This window comes from Salvia splendens, chromosome 18 (genome assembly GCF_004379255.2).
Source record: "Salvia splendens isolate huo1 chromosome 18, SspV2, whole genome shotgun sequence".
NCBI lineage: Eukaryota > Viridiplantae > Streptophyta > Magnoliopsida > Lamiales > Lamiaceae > Salvia > Salvia splendens.
The window spans coordinates 24,324,936-24,344,142 of NC_056049.1; the positions used below are offsets into that span (position 1 = coordinate 24,324,936).

The following is a 19,207-nucleotide window of genomic DNA, read 5'->3' on the forward strand; positions in this document are numbered from 1 at the left end:
AGAAGACCCAATCAAACACATTTGGACGAAATTCGGCCACGAGTAGTAGATTTTTTTAATTTTATGAATTTAATTATGTAATTTTTAATTTTTAGGATTTTAATTATGTACTTTTTAAATTTTAGGATTTTAATTATGTAATTTTTATTTTTTAGGATTTAAATATTATAATTTTTAATTTTTTTTGTAATTTGTAATATTATTTCGGTTATTTTTAATGAATTTTAATATTGTGGAAATGTTTTTATTTAAATTGAATAATAGAATGGTGGGACCCTTGGGCCGGTCCTTGCAGAAGAGCACGGACGTGAGTGTTGTGCTCTTGTCTAAAAGCAGAGAGTAAACGTGGGTCCGGCCCACATCCGTGCTCGTTGGCAAGAGCATGGATGTGTATGCTCTTATATTTATATTTTTGAGCATTACAATATCAGTATATATTTTAAGTCAGTTTTTAATTATATTTCCTTGATCACGATCTTAATCAAATTCTTTCGAATGAGAAGTTTGGATTTTACATTATGCAACGTTATACAAGGATTGTAAAAATATTAGTACTTATGTTCCTTTCCTATGATTTTAAAAAAAAATAATATGCGAAAAAAATGAAAATATAAATCCGATCGAGTCCAGTACATTCAGTGATATTGTGACAATACTTATTAATTCTTTTTTTTTTTTTATGTCAAACAGAATTACAAATTTACAATAATACTTATCTTGAAATTTAAGGAAGCACAACTAGAAAATTATTAAGTCAGACAACAGATAAATAATTAATTGAAGTATAAATGTAACGAAAATAGTCAGAGATATTGATCGTATATTATAACAGTATGTAAATGCAATTCATTAATACACAATTAGAGATTCACCAACTACAATCAATTTGTAGATAAATTTTCCATTAAAAGTTGGTTAAAATTTATTTTATTTTATCTTAGTGATTGCAACACTAATCGTCACACAATAAACTCAAATTTCAGACATTTGGCCTTAAACATTAATTATTCACTCTACCTCTACATCAACACCGAGTACTGTTTAATTTTTCGGTCATGTATGATGTATCACTTAAATTATTTAATTTCATGTGTATCTAAACAACAATTCTACTCCCACTAATAAATGTTAACAGTAATATAATTTTCACGTTGGCACAACAAATTTGATGGAGTATCATACTAATAAATAATCCAAAATGGTAAATAATCCAAAATTGCAAACGTACGAGCATGCTCATCGGTGCTTTTGCGCAAGGACGCATCCGTGCCGTCGGCAAAAGCAGACTCCTGCTCGCCGTTGTACTCTTGCCGACGCACAACCCTGCTCGATGCATAGAGCATGTCCATGCCAACGGCAAGAGCACGAGCAACCGACGTGGCATGTTCTGGTTGGCCGTATGTTTATCATTTATTATTATTATTTTAACAAAATTAGAAAAAAATTTGAAAAGTTCAGATTTAATAAAAAAAATATTTTCCCACTTCCTAATAAAATATATCCATTTTTCCACACTTTTAATTTATTTTTTCATTATTTTTACCCCAAAATTTATACTTTCATCTATAAATATTCTCATTTCAAATACAAAAAAATTGACACTATACCAAACAACTCTCCCAATCTAAAATTTTAGGGTTTTAATTATGTAATTTTTAATTTTTAGGATTTTAATTATGTAATATTTATTTTTTTAGTAATTTGTAATGGTATCGGGTATTTTTAAAGCATTTTAATATTGTGAAAATGTTTTTAGTAATTGAAGTATTTAAATTGAATAATGGAATGGTGAACCCTTGAGCATGCTCAGAGCATACGGAAGAGCATGAAATTTGATAAATATCGTTTTATCTAGTATTTCATTATAATTCAACCATTTTCATATTTAAAATTGTGATCCGATCATTTCATTAGGAAGAATGGATTCAATTCATTTCTCATGTACCCGTTTACTAATATTGGAATTCTAAACATATAATTCATCTTCTTCAAAATTCATCCAAGAATTTGATTCAATGAATTAATTGATCAGATCACAAACGACATATTTGTAGAATGAAAACTAGTTATTTCAGTAAAATTTCTTCACTTCATCCCATATATTAACTCCAATTGAAGAAAATGATAATTTATGCATGTCCCAATATTCCAATGTGTATCTTCGTAAACGAGCTGTCCCCACCACTGTCGTATAAATACCGTATAAATGAATACACACACAAAAATACACACGTATTTCATTTTCTCCACATGAGCACCGCCCTCTTCCACCATTTACAGTCGAAGCCCTTTGAACAGCAGCATTCACACCCACAGTCTTCTTCATTGGGTAAACACACAACGAGGCAACCTCTCTCTCTCTAGAAAAAAAAACAATTCTTTGATTCCATTTCCCCACCGCTCTCCGCGACCACTCACCATGAGCGGCGCTGCAATTTCAGACCCCAATCGCCCCTCTCCCGAGGAAAATCAAGCCGCCGCCGCCGGCGGAAAGAAGGGGAAGGGAAAGGGCGGCCCCGACAACGCCAAATTCCGCTACCGCGGTGTTCGGCAGCGGAGCTGGGGGAAGTGGGTGGCGGAGATCCGCGAGCCGCGGAAAAGGACTCGCCGCTGGCTCGGCACCTTCGCCACCGCCGAGGACGCCGCCCGCGCCTACGACCGCGCCGCCGTCATCCTCTACGGCTCCCGCGCGCAGCTCAACCTCGGCGGCGGAGGAAATTGCAGCGGCGGCGGCGGATCGTCTTCGCAATCGTCGTCGAGGAGCAGCTCGTCGTCGTCTTCCACCACCGCCACGACGCAGACGCTCCGCCCTCTTCTGCCGCGGCCGTCGGGCTATGGCCTCATGGCTGCTCCTCCTCCTCCGCAGCCGCAGATTACAAATTACGCCTCGCAGTACGGGTTGTACCCTAACGTACAATACCCTAACATTTTGCCCCAAATTGTGCCCGAGCCGTACGGAACTTCGGATTTGGGGGTTTCTCAATTGGATTCCGAAATTAGGGCTAATCCAAACCCTAACAATCAAAATTGCCAAATTCTGCAACAAAATCACAATCTGAATCAGAATCAAGCTCAAGATCAAAATCAGAATACGAACATTTTGCAAGGTGGAGTTGGATTCGACGAGATCAGCTCGCTGATGTCGATCGCCTCGGCCGAGCCGGCCGCAGCGATATCGGATCCGACGGCGGTGATGAATGGATACGTGAGCTCGCCGTCGTGGCCGTTGATTCCGAGCGAGGATGAGTATCCGGAGACGAGCATTTGGGACTATGGTGATCCGTTCTTCTTCGATAGTATCTGAGAATTAGGGTTTTGAGATTGCATGCAAATATGGAGGGTTTTGGGAGATGGGAGAGATGAAGGGAGATTATATGATTATGAGAGAATATATATATATAGTTATAGCATTGTGTGTTTGTATTTTATGAGGTAAGTTGCATCATGCATGAGATTTGGAGGGATTTAATTTCTTTATTTTCCTGCATATTAGTATAATAGTACTACTACTATGTTTTAGTGGAAGAGGGGAGTATGTTCAAGGATTATGTGTTGAATTCATGATTTATAGGTTTGTGTTATATATATAGTGTATAATTAATTGAACAGATTTGATGATATATAGAGCAATGTTTGTGTTCTTAAATGTTGAATTTTGATCATTGAAAAAAATATGTGCAGATGTGTGGGCTCTCTGTATCACAATATTCAAAATTGCTAGCTAATAAAATGATTATAATGATAACAACAAGAAATTAAAGGAAAATATTATTACGTATTTCATCTCTCTGATTATCATACGTATAAATTTTGAAGTAAGGGTAACAGATGATGGGAGTCACGTTATTAGTAATTAAAATATACTCCTAATAGAAAATTTTTGAAAAAAAATAAAAACTTAGTTTACTTTTGATGGATAAACTATAATAACAAATAAAATTATTTTATTGTTGATGAATGAAATTTTGCACGATCATTAACATTTTTTTTGTAAATGAATACTGTCACATACTCACAGAATTGTAATGAAGGAGATTATAATAATTAAAACTAACATTGATACTTGTTGTATCATATTTAATTTTATCATAAGTATAAATTTTGAATTTACCTATCATGTGACATTTGTAAAAAAATATTAGAATTTTAGGTTATAATTTCAGAGTCTATAGCATTAACTAGAAGTTAACAAAAAGCCACGATTTAAATGATAATTATTTCAAACTAATATAGACTTATGAGAATCTAATCAATACAAATAATATTGTACATGATAATATAATTATATAAATAGAAAAATGAATAAATATAATTTTGGGTACGTGAATACCCGCATTAGGTATTAGAGTACTCAAATTCATATATGGGTCAGGATATCGGGTGGGAAGTTTAGAGGTTTTTTAGGTTCTGAACTATGAGTGGAATTAAATTTGTTTCATAGTTGAATGTAGTACTAAGTTTCTAACTTTAATGCTATTAATTTTATTGCAATTAAAATACAAACATTGATAAAAGGATGCTAAGGAAGAACTACGAGTTGCAAAAAGAATTTAAGGACTCGTTCGACTAGGCCCATATTAGTAACCAAAACAAGGAATTCGGGCTTTATTTGCATATTGGGCCAAATTTCAAATAATTGTTGAATTAAATTTGAGGGAATTATTTAGTCTTGTCATGTGAGAATTTAATAGGGAATCAATTTTCATTTTAGCTTATTATAGTGAAGTCTGTATTAATTTGATCATTTAAACTATGGTTGGAATTAAATTTGATACTTCTTTGTCACATCTAAGTAACCCATTCATTTTACCCTAAATGATATATTTTTAAATATAAAAATATAATCTTATCTACTTATCTCTATTTTCTTATTATTTTTTTAAGTGGACTGAGAGAGTAGTTGAATGTGCACCAAATATTCACCTTTCTGATACCTAAGATTTCAATTACATAATCTCTCCAAAGATTTCAATACACATCGAGAAAACTGCCCAAATTAGCCCAAGAATTCCAGATCGATAATCAAATCATGTCTTTGAACCCTGCCCTGATCTTCCGACGATTTCTGTCAAAGTGTTGGTTTAAACCCCTATATTATCTCTCTTTTCTCAACGCCAGTCACCGAATTCGATGCTTTTCGGCTTGTCCCAGATTTGATTTCAGCTGTATACGTGAGTCAGATGATGCCGTCGATCAATTCCAGAATATGTTGAGAATGTATCCGCCCCCTTCTGTTTTTGATTTCAACAAGTTATTGACTGCTGTGGTCAAGATGCGCCAATACTCAGTTGCCCTTCACCTGTTCGACGAAATGCTTCAAACGAGTGCTCCTATAAACCACTATACCTTGAGTATTGCGATCGATTGCTTCTGCCGACTGAAAAGACCTGATTTTGGGTTTGCTATTTTAGGCAGTTTCTTCAAACGTGGGTATGAACCTGATGTGGTAACTTTTACCACTCTCATCAAAGGGCTTGTATTGGTCGAAAGTATTGTTCAAGTTGTCGGCAGAGTAACTGTGCAATCCCAATGAACGTACATATACTGTTATGATTAACGGGTTATGCAAAGCTGGAGGTACTCTTGAGGCGCTCGAATTGCTTAGTTGATTGGAAAAAGGAAGTTGCAAACCTAATGTTTATGCTTACAACATAGTTATTGATGGTTTGTGCAAAGACGGAAAGGTTGACGAAGCCCTCCAACTCTTCTCCACCTTGGGTGATAAGGGGATTTCACCCGATGTTGTAACATATAATTCAATAATTGAAGGGTTATGCAATCATAGTAGAGGGAAGGAGGCTGGAGACATGTTAAGGAAAATGATAACGAATAAGGTCTGCCGAGATGTGGTTACTTGTAGTATTTTTGTGGATGCTCTTTACCGAGAGGGAAGGATGGAAGAGGCCGAGCATATGCTGGTCAAGATGAGGCAAATTGATGTTCTACCCGACATTGTTACATACAATGCATTGATGAATGGATATTGTTTGCTGGGCGAGGTAGACAAAGCTAGAAACATTTTCCAACTAGCGGTGAAATCTGGCATCAAGCCTGATGTTAGAAGCTACAATAGTTTGATGAACGGGTACTGCAAAATGGGGCGAATCGAAGAGGTTTGTCGTCTTTTTACCATGATTCACGCCAAGGGGTTAGAGCGCGGTGTGATTTCTTATAACATAATGCTGGAGACTTTATTTCATGATGGTCGATGTGAAGAGGGCTTGAAGTTGCTCAAAGAGATGGAAGCTCTACAAGTTTATCCTGATAGAATTAGTTATGGAACCTTGTCACATGGTTTGTTCAGTGTTCATCGTATTGAAGAAGCATTTCCATGTTGCCATACCATGGAAAACAAAGGTGTCATTCCTGACAGAGTTTGGTATAACATCCTCATTGAAGGATTGTGCAATGATGGTAAACTCAGACAAGCAAAGGAGGTGTTTAACGAGCTTCCTTCCAGAAATGTGCAGCCTGATGTTATAGCATATACAATCCTTATCGGTGCAATGTGCAAAGTTGGGCAGATAGAAGAGGCTAAGGATTTGATGGTTCAAATGGTGAAAAAGGGGTGCTTGCCCAACAGTCTGACTTTCAATATTTTCGTTCAAACTCTTCTCAAAAGGAACATGATGGACGATGTGGTTATTGTTTTGAAAGAGATGACTACAAGAGGGGGATGCACACTTGGTGCTACCACTTTTTCGATGCTGATTGAACCTCTACGAAGGGAAGGCAAAGATAGTGTTTTATTTGATTGAGCCAAAAGAATTCTTGGGATGGACATTCTGAGATCCTCTTTTCCAACTACACAATAATCCCATAGTGTGTCTGTCAATCACATAGACAAAGAAAAAAATGATGGAAAAGTATAATTCTACAATTTTGACTGGTTTGATTGGCAACATGTCTAGACCACTAAATTTTTCCCGATATAGAGAGCCAATAATTTAAAGGAATCAATAAAAATATTTGACACAACGAGTCACAAAAAAATCACGAGCCAAAAAACTGGCTATTAAGACTCGCCACAAATTGCACGGTCCTTATAGCGCTACAAAGCTACAAATTATAGTCGTTGCATTAAATTCAAAATCCTAAATACACAATTCATTGTTGTTAAATATAACTTAACATTGTTAAAGATCATGGCCCCAGGTTAAAGAATTATTACTTCTACGAGACTTGGGAACTATTTCACCAAACAATGTTTTTATTCCATTATATCTAAACTTCATTCTCTGGTTAGTAAAAGTTTTACTCTAAGAATTTGAGATAAAAATTAATATTGGTAAAGACATGGAGCGTGCCATGATATTCATAAAGGACATCCACACTATTGAGGACTTGTAAGAAGTTGAATGTTTATGACTTTATGTTAATATCACACAGTTATGAACATTACCCATAATTTCTAAGCACTTGACAAATTAAGGATATACAATCTATACTAATATAAAGTGACAGTTTGTTGAAAAGTCAATATTACCCTTTTTGGCGGGAAATTGTGCTGCTATTGTGATTACCCTTTTTGTCATTTCTCCATATGGCCAACCATTGAAGAGCAGGTTTTCAATTATATTTTATATTCAAATTTATTTACTTAAAATAGTGTTTAATGTTTAATACATTGCAAAGCTATCTAGGTTATTGTTTACAACAGCCTGTAAATGGACGGCTGATTGGCCATTCTACATTGCAACCAAGAAATATGCAATGTTTCCAAAGCTGTAAATTCTTTTTAGGAGTATCATTTTGTAAATATCTAATAAAATTCCAAATGTGTTACTGTGACAAATTAAGAATACATCTATAATTAAATAACACACATAATTTCATTCGTTTAGTGTGTTATTGTACAAAAAACAGTTCACCAAGTTAGTATTTGTAATTATAAAATCTGATATTTAGTATTATTTAGCACTATTGGGAAGAGCATCAACTCACAAATTAGAATATGAAATATGAAATATAAGACACGAGAGATGGAGAGATGGAGAGAGGAGAGAGATATTGAGAGAGAGAGAATACAAGAGAGACAGAGAGAGAGACAGAGAGAGAGAAGAGACAGCTTAATATCTAAATATATCTTTCTTGCTAAGCAATTTTTTAGAGTATTAAACCTGTTTCCAATGCAATTTTCCCTGAAAAAGTTGAAGAATAGGTCAGTACAATGCTATATGTAATTTGTAGTAATCTTGCAATATATTCTATCCGCAAATAACACAATTGAAGAAGGTTCCTTAATTTATGGTTTGAAAGCAGTAGGATAAGTATTCTGGAAAGTAATGTAATTATCTTGCTATAAATATTCTGGAAAGTAATGTAATTACCTGATAAGTAGTATAAGTATTCTGGACAGCAATGTAATTACCTTAATTTATGGTATGAATTGCTTCTCTTCCTTATGAGAATTCATAACCTGTGCATAAAATGGAGATATTAAGGTTGGAATTAACTGTATTTGAATTTATACAATTGTATAGTGCACACTCTATACTGATAGGAAGATAGTTAGGTGTATTCTATTGATGTTAGAAGTGTACTTAATGATTGGTAATTTGTTACAGAAAGGGTATTATGATACTTATTCGAATTGATATACAGCTAATATTATTAATGAAATGTGTTACCTTTTGATATGCATTGCTTGGCCTTCTCCTAACCTTTGTAGACTTGAAGAGGTTCTTATGGAAGGATCCATTTTCAGAACTTTAGCAGCCTCTGTGTAGGTAGCTTTCTTTTTGAATGGCTTTGTCTCTATCTTTTTCTTGTGGAGAGAGTGGTAGGCGGCTGCTTTTTAGGGTTGTAATCAAAAGGTTTTGAACTCCTGCAAAATTGGATTAGTTTAAGTAGAGGAAATACCAATCAGCACAGTCATTTATTGGGCAAGGCAAATGGACCATTCAATTAATTTCATTTACTGTGTAGATTGTTTTCCAAGACACAACTGCCAGTCATTTATGATTCTTATAATTAATTCGTGTAATGCATTACCTAATATTGCTAATTCATTTATAACACTGTTTTATAGTTTTTATACCTATTTAATACATACTAAAATATTATCTGGTATATATTTTTAATGAGATATGTGAATGGTTTTCCTAATCATTCTGTTTTTTTTGGAATATGGATTGGTGTACATGTGTGCAGTGCATGGTGGTATCCTTGCTCTATAAATATGGCTAATCACTCAGTTTACACATAAGTTAGCTACACACTTTTAAAAACTTACATCAACTTCTTCTCACAGAGCTAAGCACTCGATTTTTGGTAGTGCTGTCTTTCTTTCATTCTTTTACATTCAGTAGGAAGAATGCTAGAAATCTAAGTATCTTAACATTTTGGTAGTTATTTCTTTCTTTCATTCTTTTAAAATCAGTAGGAAGTATGTAGAATAGAAAAGTGTTTTACCATTTTTGTGAAAGTTCCTCTTCAAGTCCCTTTAGTTTCAACATATAGCTCTCCCGTTGTTGCATCTTTCTGCTTGCACAGATTACCAACCTCATCCCCTGCATTTTTTCTGCAAATAAGAGATTATATTGTTATTGGTTTATGTCAATGATAAGTGGACTAAGTGTTTAATCTGTTAGTACAGTCCATCTCCTGACAGTATTTCATGTTTCCATCTAATTGAGCAGATTGTGAAGAAATGTCGCCTTTTGTAACATGCTTAACTAATCTTTCCAAGGCAATCACTACCTCGACCATCAAAGTAAGATGTGTCCGTAGGTATGAAGGGGTTCCCGAAGATAAGAATGATAACAGCCTAGAGTGTGTGTTGCATGATATTGAGGTATCATCTTTTGTTTACCAATGAAGTAGGCTGTTATTGTAAACTAAATGGAACTAATTACTAATGTCTTGTGTTATTACAGGGGACAAGAATACAAGCATCATTTACTAATAACATCATGAAAAAGCTGGCCTCTCTACTTAGGGAAGGTTGTGTGTTTTATATTAAATTTTTTTTGGTGCAGAATAACACTCTAAAAACAAAGCTACAAACCACCAGTTTAGGCTGGTGATGAATAGCTACACTGAGGTGTTTGAGGTTAAAGATTTGACATTTCTTAGAATGATGTTTGCTTTCAAGCCATTCCCTGAAATTTCCCTATTGAGACAGTATGATGACACAGCTTTTTTTTGGTAAGGATTTAAATTCTATGTTGTAATATGTTTGTTTTAATACTCAGTACATAGGTTTATTTCTGATTTATTAATTTACAGATGTTATTGGAGTTATCACTAATCCAGGAAAAGAGCTCAAGCAATCTAAGTACAGACTTATTGAGATTGAAATCAGTGATGAACAGTAAGTTGTATGAAGAGTTGTAAATTAAAATTCTGTACTTGGATTTGTCTGAAAGTTAACACTTCTTTTTTGTGTACAGGCATAATAAAATATTTTGTACCATTTGGGAATCAAATGTTGATTCTTATAAGGAAGATTTCAAAAAGAGTAAAGGAACCATTCCCATTGTTATTGTTCAAATTTGCAAGACTAATTTATTCAGAGGTTTCATTTCTCTTACATTTGTCTCTTTGTTGTTTGTTTTTCTTCATTGGTTATCTGACATAAACTGTATTCCTAATCTGATTTTATAATGTATTAGGTGAAATGAGAATATCGACACACTTTCAAGCGTCGAAGGTTCTAATTAATCCAGAATTAGATGAAGTTACTGCTTTTAGGAAAAGGTATAAGCTATTAGGTGTAATATAGTTCTCACATTTTGTAAGATGAATATGTTCTACAACTATGTAGTTATTTATTTTCTTATTGTCAACTGATTTTTGGATGATATTTTTATAGAATTGAAGGTGATGAGAGATTTATTCCCTATGGTTCTTTGGGTCAAGTTGGACCATTCATTAACAGTGAGTTTGAAAATCTTACAGTGAGTCTCTTGAGGATTTAGAATGTCTAGATGTATTAAATATTTCTTTGCCCAATTGAAATGAATAAGTTTACATTGACTTATTTTGTTAATTAAACTGTCTTACATTAGATTAGTTCATTTCTGCCAATTATTCACAGGATGGTTTATATTGGGTTTTTGGAAAGATTGTATCTGTGGAAGCACATTATGATACATGGTATTACATGTCATGTAAGACCTGTTTTAAGAAGGTGGAGGCAGAGGATAACAAGTTTAACTGTTCAGTATGTAAGAGCACCTATTCCCATGCTGACTCAACTTATTTTAACACAAGAAAATCCCGCAAGTGTACGGGGCTAGTGTAGCACAAAGCAAGCAAGAGTATCGTATCCCACAGAGACAAAATGTATAAACTCAAGTACCACGGACCGATTTTAACTACTATCTAGACGATTCAAAGGTTTGGTTGATTCTTGGAAAAACAATTAAACATAAACAAGTTAAAAGCACGCAACAAAGGATAGGTTTCAAATAAGAGAACGAGGTAGAGCTTTGGATCCGACTACAATACCCACAATGTAAACAACTCAACAACTTTGATTACCCGTTGAAGTCTCTAGGATTAGAAGGACAATCGCTATTCTAGGCTAAGCCCCCTCTCGAGTGGACTCAACCCATTGATTAACTATTAATATTGAAGTCTCCTTCTATACTTCACAATTAACTCCTATACTCAAAAGATTCAAGTCCTCACTCTAGAATTCCTTCTCTCGAATGCAAATTATCTAGGCGTTGTTCATTCTTTTATCAATCCTAATTAGGTATCTCTCGATTACTCAAAACTAGGTCAATATATCCAATTGGTAGCTAGGCAATTGAATTGAAAGGCACAAGAATGAAACAAAATAATCACAAGAACATAGGTAATCAAAAGCTATTGAATCAATAACAAGTATTCATTGTAGTCTTCACCAAAACTCTACAAACGATTTAGCTACTCATATTCAACTCAAAAACATAAGAATAAACCATAGTCATTGAATAAAACATGAAAACCAATGAAAATACTCCCAAGGGTGGATTGAACGGAAATTCGTCTTCGTCTTCAATCTTGTTGAGGATTGGGACGCCTTTCCTCTCAATTCCACTCTCCAAACCTTCAAAAGCTGCTATGGGGCGTGTCTAGTCTCTCGAGGTCGAAAACCTAGGTCTCCTTTTATACCCGGGGCGGAAATATTCAATCTCGCAGAACACATCGCCCGGTCGGGCGATTTTAAGTCGCCAAAATGCCCGGTCGGGCGAACTTTCTAGAGTCGCGACCAAAACGCCCGGTCGGGCGTTTTCCCCTTAAAAATCGCCCGGTCGGGCGTTTTCTCTGGAATCCTCTAAAAGCATTGTCTTCGTCTTCGGAAGGGCTTCGCGTGAGTATCTTGCACGCCCCCATCGGAGTCCGGATGAGAGAGTTATGGCTATTATACGAAGGTCGCGCATTGAAGCGCGCCCGGTCAGACGATTCTTCCTTCAAGCTTGTTTTCAAGTCATTTTCACCTGTTTTAGCTCCAAACACTCGACAAACTCGTCAAAACACTTATGTAGTGGATAATGGATGTAAACTCAAGTAGTATGCTACATAAACACTGAAATGTTCACGTTAAACATCCAAAATACTTGTCAAACCACGAGTTTATCACATGCTTATAGAAGGTATGATAGCATTAATTTTATATTTTAGGTTTGTTTTGCAGCATAGAACAGAAACTTTATAATATTTGTTAAGTAACATATGTTAAATTTTTATCTTATGTAGGTATAGATTTATTGTCAATATTGTTGATGATACAAGCAACACTTCACTTTTAGTGTGGGATAGGGAGGGGATCCAACTGATAGGAAAAAAGGTTTATGAATTTGTAGGGGCTGATAATCAGGTTTGTTATTTACAATGTTGATATTATGCTTTTATTGTTTATGCTTTTATACTATGATAGCTTTTACTAAAAACACTTACATTACAGATTTTGCCAGTGGAGGACATTGCTAAAGAAATAGCAGAGAAGCTGGTGGGGCAGAGTGTGTTGTTCAAGCTCCAATTCAGAAATCAGTTGGAGTATTACAAATCTTATCCACATACTGTGAACAAAGTATGCAATATTCCTCATGTTGTTGAGAAGTATACCCCTCAACCGCTTGGTTCGCAGGAAGTTAGGAAAGAACTAAAGTTATCTGATCTCATTTTTGGTTCTGATCTTCCAGAGGTAATTATATTTTGTGTTGAGGTTTTGCTTTTTAATAATACATGTTATTGTTGTTGATTAATGTCTGATTATATTTCTGTTATTATTTTTATTTCAGGTATCTCAGAAAAGTTTTGTTACTCCGGATTTGTCAAGTGTAACAAATGAGATTAATCATGAACGCAACATTGAAGGCTCTGTTAAGAGGTGTTTGGAGGATGATTTTAATTGTTGTGATGATATTGTTGGCTGTCAGAAGAACAAGAATCAAAAAGTCAGCAAGGAGTAATAGATTTTCAGTCATTTTAGGTTTTGTGCCATTGATGAAAAACATTTTGATGTCATGGCAGAGTGGAATGCTCAGATTATCTATTTTGGTTTTAGTTTTGTTGGCAGAACAGTTATATGAGCATGTTTTGGTCTTCTTGCTTTAGTTTAAAGATCTTTCTTTTGCTTTATTTAATCCCTTAATCCCTTAATTCCAAGTGTAGTTTTTATTTTAGCATGTGCCATTGAAGTTTACATCTTTAATGAATCAATCTTAAGAGTAACTGAGTCACTAATAACAAAATTAACTAATGATACTTTTTCATCCCATGCACTATTAGAGCTAAAGCAGTGAAAAAATGTCTATATGAGATAAAACTATGAAATTAATATTGAAAGTCTAAGCTTCAATCACCAACCTGTTTTTAGTTATGGAATTAAGTTGCTTCTCTATCAGCCATGTCTATCATTCTTGAAACTAATGATAAGAAACCCCTTTGATTCAAAACAGAAAAACCTGCAATATCAGATGCAGATTTTTTAGATTGAATTTCAGAAGGCAACTTTTAAAAACTGAGTGAATCACATCTGGCAATGCTTACATCCAATACATCAAATTGATCTAAACTATCCCTGCATTCTATGTTTTCACCGTAAATCTGATGTGATTGAATTTTGTAGTTAGTTATATTTTGTTTAAGGACAAAATTGGTACTGATTATTAACACTGTGAATCAAAATCTTGAACAGATTATTAACAATGTGACATATTTTACACTGTGACATATTTTACGAGCTTTGTAAGGCTTGCATAGATTGGTACTTGATGGGGTACGAACTAAACCCTAATGGCAAGCCCAATAACAGTGACGGCCCATCAGCCCAGAGCCCAAGAAAGAGTATCTGTTCGGCACCAAAGAGTTCGGCACGACCAAAGAGTTCGGACTCAGCCTACAGCTCGGTAAAAGCCGACCAGTCAAGCTCTCCTCTCAGATCGGCAAGAGCTGATCGGTAAAGTCCAGCAGTTCGGTCTCAGCATTCGACCGAACTAGGAGTTAGTGGACTCATGAAAGGCCTCCACGACCTCCGCTATACCCACGATCTATTTAGTGGTACGAAGCAGTTATTGAGCAGTTATTGCTCACCCACGATCTTGTTAGTGGGGCTGCAAACCACGATCTTAGTTCAATGTATAAATAGAACTTAGATCAGATAGAAAAAGGTTAAGCTCTCTAGAGATAAAATATCATATAGCAAGTCTGTGTTGTAAGCTGTAATCCCAGATCAAGCAATACAATCTTGCCCTCCCTTCTTCCCGTGGACGTAGATTTACTTCAGTAAATCGAACCACGTAAATTCATTGTGTCGTGATCTTTATTCTCTACCAGCATTTACTAACATCAGAAATTCGCGGATCCATCACTGGCGCCGTCTGTGGGAAACAGAGAACAAAAATTGTGATAAAGCGAATTTTTGATCCATTTTTTCCACCCAAAAAATGCATACCAGATCGCAGAGTACCCGTATTCCTGCCCGTGAGAACCAGGAGGAAGCCAATCCATCCCATAGGTCTGGAAAACAGCCTAGGGATAAATCCACCACCAGTTCTCATGGCGAAGGAACAAGCCGCTCCAAAAATCGTCCCACTGAGTCTTCCCAGCAGCCCGATTTGAATGAGGCTGTCAAGCAGTTTTTGGCGGCGAAGCAGGAGGAATTCTTAACCTTCCTGCAAAAAAGCCAAAAGCAGCCGGAGACGAAAACGGCGGATTCTCCTTCTCCCTCCGCACAAGAAAGTCACTACCGCAGTAGTGTCGCATCTCCCAGGAGAAAGAATCCCCGTCCCCAACATGTTCCAGTTCCTCCTCGGTACCGGAATCACAGGAGAACTCAATCTCCTCCATACCGACGAGATATCGGATTCGCCGTGTACGGAGCACTGAAGACTCCGTTCTCGGACGACATCACCCGAACTCCCCTACCACAGAACTACCGAACTCCGTCGATGACTTACGACGGGCTCGTGGACCCTCACGATTTCTTGGGGCGCTATCAATATAACATGGCGAACCAGGGTCTCAACGAGGTCCACATGTGCAAGCTGTTTCCCGAGCTGCTCATCGGGAACGCGAGAAGGTGGTTCGATAGCCTCCCCCAGGGCAGCATCAGATCTTACCGAGATCTAATGGATGCCTTCCACAGGAGGTTCTTTCAGAAAGCGGAAGCCCGAATCACTTCGGCTCAGCTGCTTTCCATTCGTCAAGGTCGCGACGAAAAAATCAGCGACTTTATGACAAGATTCCACAAGGAATGCCTGCAAGTAGACGATCTCAACGATCTGCTTGTCATCTCGGCATTCCAAAATGGAATCCTGCCCGGAGCTCTCTACAGGAAGCTCGTTGAGTGCGGTCCGCAGACAGCTCAGGAAATGTGGGACATTGCGGACCAGTACTCCCGGGCCGATGAGGCAGACCGTCGCAAACGGTCGTTAGACAGCTCATCGACCCGAGGAGACAGAAGGAAGCCCGATCATAGCGATCAGGGGCATCCTCGCCGGACTCCATTTGAAAGAATTCAAAGGGCTCCGGTGCAAGACAGATTGGGACCTCGTCTCAATCCCGAGAAGCCGCCCGCTCAGTTCGTACCGCTGAACAAGCCGAGAGCGGAAATTTTCGAACTGCACTCTGACCTATTCGAAAAGCCAAAGCGGATGACGAAATCAGCCGCGCGCCGACCACAGGATAGCTACTGCTCCTACCATCAAGACCACGGTCACGATACTGAGGAGTGCAGAAACTTGGCTGCAGGTATCGATATTCTTGTGAAGGCAGGGACATTGAAAAAATACCAAAGCAAGCAGCCAAAGAAGAATAAAAAGCAGAGTGGTGCGAACTGCGCTCCTCAGGATCCGAAAAGGCAGCCGGATCCCGAAGACGATGACGAGCCGCAATATGATGGAGTAATCCAGACTATTGACGCGCTCCCTGCCGGGAAGACCAAGTCGTCCCTAAAGTCAGAGCGCAGAGGCTCCAATCGAGAGGAGCCAACGCATAAAAGGCTGAAGCAGGACGAAGTGATTACGTTCTCGGCTGCTGATCCCGTCCCGGCCATCTCTCCTCACCAAGACGCCATTGTCATCCAAGCCGGAGTGGCAAACAAACTGATCCACAGGGTGTTTGTGGATACAGGAGCGTCGGTTAGCATTCTTTTTAAAGAGTGCTTTGACAAACTAGAAGTGGACCCAGCACGGCTCAGTCCGGCTCCGCTTCCCCTGAAGAGCTTCGCCCAGGAGGACACCCGCCCTGAAGGTATTATCAGCCTTCCGATCACGGTGGGGAAAGCGCCTACTAGCTCCAGTACGATGATTGAGTTTTTCGTGGTGAAAGCTCGGTCCCCGTACAACATCATCCTGGGAAGAGACTGGCTCAACACAGTTCGGGCCGTTTGCTCCACTTATCACCTCACCATCAAGATCCCTACTAAAGGAGGGATAGCGGTCATCCGAGGTGACCAAAAGAGAGCAAAGGAATGTCTGCAAATTGCGCTTAGAAGTGCCGAGCAGTCAGATCGGCACCACCAAGCATAGCAATCACAGCAGCCGGAGTCAGAGGCGATGACCGAAGTCATACCGGAGCCGAACTCGATGACAGTTCAGCTGTACGAAGACGATCCATCCAGAACGGTTAAGATCGGCTTCGCGGGAACGCCCCTACTTCGGGAAAAAACCATCCAGCTCCTCAAGGAGTATAAAGACGTCTTTGCATGGTCTCCGTTGGACATGACCGGAGTGCCCCCCGAGGTAATCACTCATCGGTTAAATATTGATCCTTCAGTCCGGCCGATAAAACAGAAGCAAAGACTCTTTGCGGCAGAACGAAGTCAAGTCATCCATGACGAAGTCCGTCAATTATTGAAGGCGGATGTGTTATTCGAAGTGAAGTATCCTTCGTGGGTGGCCAATCCTGTCATGATCAAGAAAAAGGAAGGAGGATGGCGGATGTGCATAGATTTCACCGATCTAAATAAGCACTGTCCCAAAGATTGCTATCCCCTTCCGAACATAGATAAAAAAGTAGAAGCTTTGATAGGCTTTGAAATTTTTTGTTTTCTTGATCTGTACAAAGGATACCATCAAGTTTTAATGGATGAGATTGACGCTTCAAAAACGGCCTTCATTACTGATTTCGGCATTTTCGCTTATAAAAAGATGCCATTCGGTTTAAAGAATGCCGGAGCCACTTATCAAAGGATGGTAGACAAGCTTTTTCGGCAGTGTATGTTGACGATATAGTCGTCAAAAGCAAAAGCACTTCGGAGTACGAGCACAACCTCAAGTCCACTCTCAACGTGCTCAAGAAAGCCAACCTCAAACTTAATCCCCAAAAGTGTACCTTCTTGGTAGATTCGGGAAAGTTTCTGGGTTGTTGGGTTTCAAAGGACGGACTCAAGGCAAACCCCTCAAAAGTTCAAGTTGTTCAAAACATGGCGATGCCGAAGTCCATACATGACGTGCAAAGGCTAACCGGATGTCTAGCCGCACTGAATCGATTCCTTTCTCAAGCAGCCGAAAAGCAACTGCCGTTCTTCACGGTGTTGAAAAAGGCACCAAAGTTCGAGTGGGGAGCCGAGCAGAAAAAGGCCTTTGACGAGCTCAAAAGTTATCTAGCCAAGCTTCCTATTCTCTCTGCTCCAACCGAAGCCGAAGTAATATTCTTATACTTAGCGGCATCGGATCAAACCATCAGCGCGGTGCTTGTACGAGAAGAAGGCCTAAAGCAGCTTCCCATCTACTTTACAAGCCGAGCATTAAGAGGTCCAGAAACAAGGTATCAACCTCTGGAAAAAATTGCTCTGGCGTTAGTAAATGCAGCAAGGAGACTGCGGCCATACTTCTATGCTCACAAGGTATGCGTCTTAACCGATCTGCCTCTTCGGCAAGTTTTGACCAAGCCAGAAGCATCAGGTAGAATCGCCAAATGGGCCATAGAGCTGGGAGAGCACACAATTGAATATCTACCTCGGAAAGCCATCAAGGGACAAGCCTTGGCAGATTTTCTTGCAGAAGCAAAGTTCGATCAAGCAATTCCTGTTATTGCCGAACATAAGAATTCTGCCAATGCCGAACTAGCACAGCCCTTGGAATCCGAAGTAGAGCCGCCGGACTGCTGGAGCGGATTCGTAGATGGAGCTTCAAACAAGATGGGAAGTGGAGCTGGTATTTTACTTGTCGCTCCCGACGGACACGAGGTAACCTACTCACTTCGGTTCCTATTCCCCACTACTAATAATGAAGCCGAGTACGAAGCCCTCCTGGCCGGACTCCAGTTAGCGCAAAGTCTGCTCGTCAAATCTCTCAAAGTCCATTGTGATTCACAAGTCATAGTAAATCACATGTTGGGTACAAGTGAAGCTCGTGACGAGAGAATGAAGAAGTATTTGGACAAAGCGCAAAGCATCAGCCGAAGTTTCTCCTATTTTCGGATAATCCGCATTCCCAGAGCGGAAAATAGCCGAGCAGATACCTTAAGTAAGTTGGCCTCAGATCCGAGCTCAAAGGCGGAAGAATTAATGCATCGAAGCATTGATGAAGCCGAGGTACATTCAGTATCCAGCTCGCCGAACTGGATGACGCCGATCTTGCAGTATCTGGATCAAGGACAATTGCCCGAGGATAAGAGAGAAGCTCGGAAGATCACGTGCCGAGCACTTCGGTACGAACTTCATGAAGGAGTCCTCTTTAGAAAGTCTTACCTCCAGCCGTTATTGCGGTGCGTAGGACCAGAAGAGACGGACTACATCCTCAGAGAAGTTCATGAAGGATCGTGC

The 19,207-nt window shown here is 38.5% G+C and overlaps 1 protein-coding gene, 1 long non-coding RNA gene and 1 pseudogene across 2 annotated transcripts; 2 read left to right on the plus strand and 1 right to left on the minus strand.

Annotated features, from left to right (window-relative positions):
- The first annotated feature begins 2,419 nt into the window (after positions 1-2,419).
- LOC121776972 (ethylene-responsive transcription factor ABI4-like) lies at positions 2,420-3,304 on the plus strand. The gene has a single exon (XM_042174107.1). The coding sequence runs from the start codon at positions 2,420-2,422 to the stop codon at positions 3,302-3,304; it is 885 nt and encodes a 294-aa protein (XP_042030041.1).
- Positions 3,305-4,918: 1,614 nt separating this feature from the next.
- On the plus strand, positions 4,919-6,824 carry LOC121776044 (annotated as a pseudogene).
- A 1,470-nt stretch (positions 6,825-8,294) lies between these two features.
- LOC121776277 lies at positions 8,295-11,636 on the minus strand. The gene is made up of 3 exons (XR_006045270.1): positions 9,415-11,636; positions 8,631-8,827; positions 8,295-8,419 (listed from the first exon to the last, which is right to left on the minus strand). It is a non-coding gene; the product is annotated as an uncharacterized LOC121776277 (long non-coding RNA).
- Between the last annotated feature and the right edge of the window lie 7,571 nt (positions 11,637-19,207).

Bases quoted from the DNA above. Each gene is read 5' to 3' on its own strand.
- LOC121776972 (XM_042174107.1), top strand. From the start codon at position 2,420: ATGAGCGGCGCTGCAATTTCAGACCCCAATCGCCCCTCTCCCGAGGAA.